Genomic DNA, 3682 nt, shown 5'->3' on the forward strand with positions numbered 1-3682 from the left:
TTTAATTGTTTAGAAAAATATAAATTGATTTTGTTGGTTGAACCAAGATTCATAAATAATATTCATACCGCAATTAAACCCGCACTTCTATGACGGAGAGCACATGCTTACAAATATTATTAACTAGACTAGTTCTCTCTTTGAAATTATTTAATAATTATGCATATACCAATAAGCATATCACACATCGCCAAATCAAACTTCATAATATGTGATTTAGTTGGTAAAATAATGATATGATAATGCTAATGATCCCGGTAAACAAAGAGATTAATAGTCAAATGATATAGTTAATCAACTAGATTAAAAAATTTAATGAAGATAATGATAAAACTATGTGTATCTATTTTAAATATATAAATTAATATATTTAATATATGTTACCATACAATTGAGTGATTTTAAATTAGGAATAAAATAATATTTAATCACATGATAATACACATAAATATGTATTTATTTATGTACATAAAATAGATACAAATAATATTGCTATTGAAGATAATGCATGCAATTAAACTAATCATATTTTATTAGTCCCAAGAGATATTGAAAGTAGAACTGGAGTAAACACTTAACAGGAAAAGCACTTTCTAAACAATTGAATACTACTTATAAGCATGCTTTGTCTCCCAAAACTATCTCATAACCACAAACAGTCTTTGGCAAAAACCGCGTAAACTCTTCAAGACAATAAGCACTTTTTAAGCCTTAATTAATTAATAATCAAAGAAAGTTGAAAAAGAAGTAAACTTTCAAATTTCTTGTAAATCACTCTTCCTAACCCTATCTGATTACGTAGCAAGTGACGAATAATTTGAAGACCCTAGACAGTCTAAATTTACACTCTTTCTATTAGTTGAAGATAGATATACAAATATCCAAGTGTAAAAGTCTTTCATCATTTATTCATTCATATTAATGGCTTTGTTTCAAGTAACCCAAACAAGGAATGCATGTCTATACAAATTAAAAACTAACAAATTCCTTTTGACTATTTGCCTTCTGACCGACAAAAAAACAATTAATCTTCATTTAAATAATTAATAATTATTTATATCAAGAGTTTCCTTCTCATACGGCTTGAAGAACGTGAAGAGTCACTACAATATCGTACTTACAATCATTACATGTAAAGGTCGGTTGAGACACAATTAATGGAGGAAATGCCGACGTCGGCAGCCTGAGTCACCGTCTCTGTCCGTTTATCTTGCCGTTAAAATTTCACATCATACGTCGCCACAAGAAATTTAACAAATAATGCTCAAAGACATAAAATTTTAAAATAAAGGAAAAAGATTATATTTTCATCAATGCTATTAATATTACAACACTATTTTGATAGTACAACTTTGGAATAATGTTATCATGCAAGGTAAAACCTTCAGTATTGCAATTACAAAATGGGGCTAAATTAAGCCACTTCTAATCCAGATTGACTAGTGGACCGAGTGCACCTTTCTAATTTTTGTTAATTTAAAATTAAAAAAAAAAAAAAGGCAACCAAAAGTATTACAATTCACACGAGAAACCAGACTATCGGTCACCGTGAATGGTTTCACGGTCGTCGAAGGATAGCCGGAAAACCCACTTGATGAGGGACTTTCTTCTTGAAATTTTGTTAGACTGATTGGTTGTCGCAGCTGAGTCCACAAAGGCCTTCAAACGTTGCATGGAGAGCTTTAGAGTTTCTTCTGACATGTTAGCGAAACAAACTCGGAACCACCCTGGCTCGCTGCAATGGCATGAAGACCCGGGCGAGATGTTTAATTTGACATCATAAACGATTTTTTTCCAAAGTTCCATCTCTGCTTCAAATGTTTTAGAGCTCAAAAGATGTCTCATGTCAACCCAACAAAATAAACCAGCATTGCTCTTAAGGCAGCTGATGCCGGATTTTTCAAGGCCTGAGACGAGCTTCTTGTGCCTTTGTTTAAGCCTCTTTTGGTTCTCCGAAATGTAGTTTTTTGTGAATTGCTTATCGGAAAGCATGGCTGACAGAAGATACTGAGTTTGAGAAGAAACTAGGCCGAAACTGGACATCTTTGTGGCTGCAGCCACAACCATGTCATCGTTGGAGTAAATTGCACCAACTCGAAAACCAGGGAGGCCCAGATCCTTTGAGAGACTGTACACAATATGTACTCTGTTCCAAACTTCAGTATTCTCACAATTACTTTCTTTTAAAATTTCCATGATGCTAATGAAGCCAGGTGAGCTAAAAACTGTGCCAGAATAAATTTCATCGCTTATCAAGTGAATATTCTTTACAGAAATGAAGTTGAGGAGAAGTTTCAATTCTGCGCGGGTCATTGTTGTGCCCAGTGGATTAGAGGGGTTGGTGACTAAGACTCCTTTAACTTTTAGGTTGCGTTTTTGTGCTAGCTGATAAGCATCTTCAAGAGCCGTTTCAGTAATTTGGAAGCTATTTGAGCTTGTGCACTGTATTGGTACAATTTCAACCTCAGTTCGCCACTTAAGATCTCTATCAAATCTGAAGGAATTAAAAACAGTATCAGTAACGTTCATTTTATGCATAAACGATATTTACTTTATATTTTAGTAACAGGAAAAGTACTTAGAAAGATACGTACCCAGGGTAGTATGGAGTGGGAAGAAGAAAGGCCTCGCCGGGTTCAGCAAGACAAAACATGAGAGTTTCATTTGCAGATGTTGCCCCAGCGGCGAGCACAAGATTGCTTGGATCAAAAGTTACTTTATTTCCTCTAACTTCTGACATAAATTCTACCAATGCCTGCATAATTGTATTTGAAGAAGAGTTAGATATACAAATTATAAAGACGATAAAAATTTTTTTTTTTTTGTTTATTTTGTCCTTACCTGTTTGAATGCCGGAAGTCCATGATAATCTTGAAATAGAGCAAGCTCTCTGAATATGGATTGTCCATCTCTCTTGAACCCGGCTGCATCTGGGTTTTCAGCGAGCCATGACTCAAGAAGAACAAAGGAGAGCTGCAAATAATATCAAAAAAGTAAACGTAACTCTCAAGATTCTAGATTAGATACTATATTCAAGAACTTACAATCTACAGTAAACTACTGTATTTAGTAAGTTTAGTTACCTGATTCTCTGCAAGACCCATCTGGATAATCCCCTTAGGGTTCTTAACCTCGTCATATGGATTCTTCTCATATTCCTGCCATCCTAGGAAATATGATGAACCTTGGCCATGAGAATTGCACGTAGCTTTTCTCGACAACAGCTTCATCTTCAATCTCTGTTAAGTTAACAATGAGGGGTGCTGAAGAGAAAAGAACTAGTAGAGGCAATATATTAGAGAGAGATTGGTAGAGAGAAAAGAAGAACTGGATTATTTGAAGTTTGCAGAGGGTTGGTGGGTTGCAGTGGAGAATTCTAATGGGAAGATGGAATATTTATAGTAAATGCTTTGTGTTAAAATTAGTTTTCTTATTAATTTATAGTTCAATTGGTTTAATCAAAAATGGATTATTTTAATTTATTATCAAATTATAATAAATTTTTTAAACAATATTAAATTAACTAATAGATTTTATTTCAAAATTTATAGAAAAAAATCAATTAAAATACCAACTCTTATAATTATTAGAATACATATTCTTAAAGAGTGATAATTATTTTTTTTGATTTCAATGCAACAATTAAATGAAGAAAATATTTTCATCTCATAATAAAAATAAT

General features: G+C 32.9%; 1 protein-coding gene across 1 annotated transcript; it reads right to left on the minus strand.

Annotated features, from left to right (window-relative positions):
- Window positions 1-1411: 1411 nt before the first annotated feature.
- On the minus strand, window positions 1412-3344 carry LOC123193821 (1-aminocyclopropane-1-carboxylate synthase 3). The gene is made up of 4 exons (XM_044606879.1): window positions 3084-3344; window positions 2842-2973; window positions 2595-2755; window positions 1412-2494 (listed from the first exon to the last, which is right to left on the minus strand). The coding sequence occupies exons 1-4, from the start codon at window positions 3228-3230 to the stop codon at window positions 1537-1539; spliced, it is 1398 nt and encodes a 465-aa protein (XP_044462814.1). The 5' UTR covers window positions 3231-3344; the 3' UTR covers window positions 1412-1536.
- Window positions 3345-3682: the final 338 nt, after the last annotated feature.

Source organism: Mangifera indica, chromosome 1 (assembly GCF_011075055.1).
Source record: "Mangifera indica cultivar Alphonso chromosome 1, CATAS_Mindica_2.1, whole genome shotgun sequence".
In the NCBI taxonomy this organism is placed as follows: Eukaryota; Viridiplantae; Streptophyta; class Magnoliopsida; order Sapindales; family Anacardiaceae; genus Mangifera; species Mangifera indica.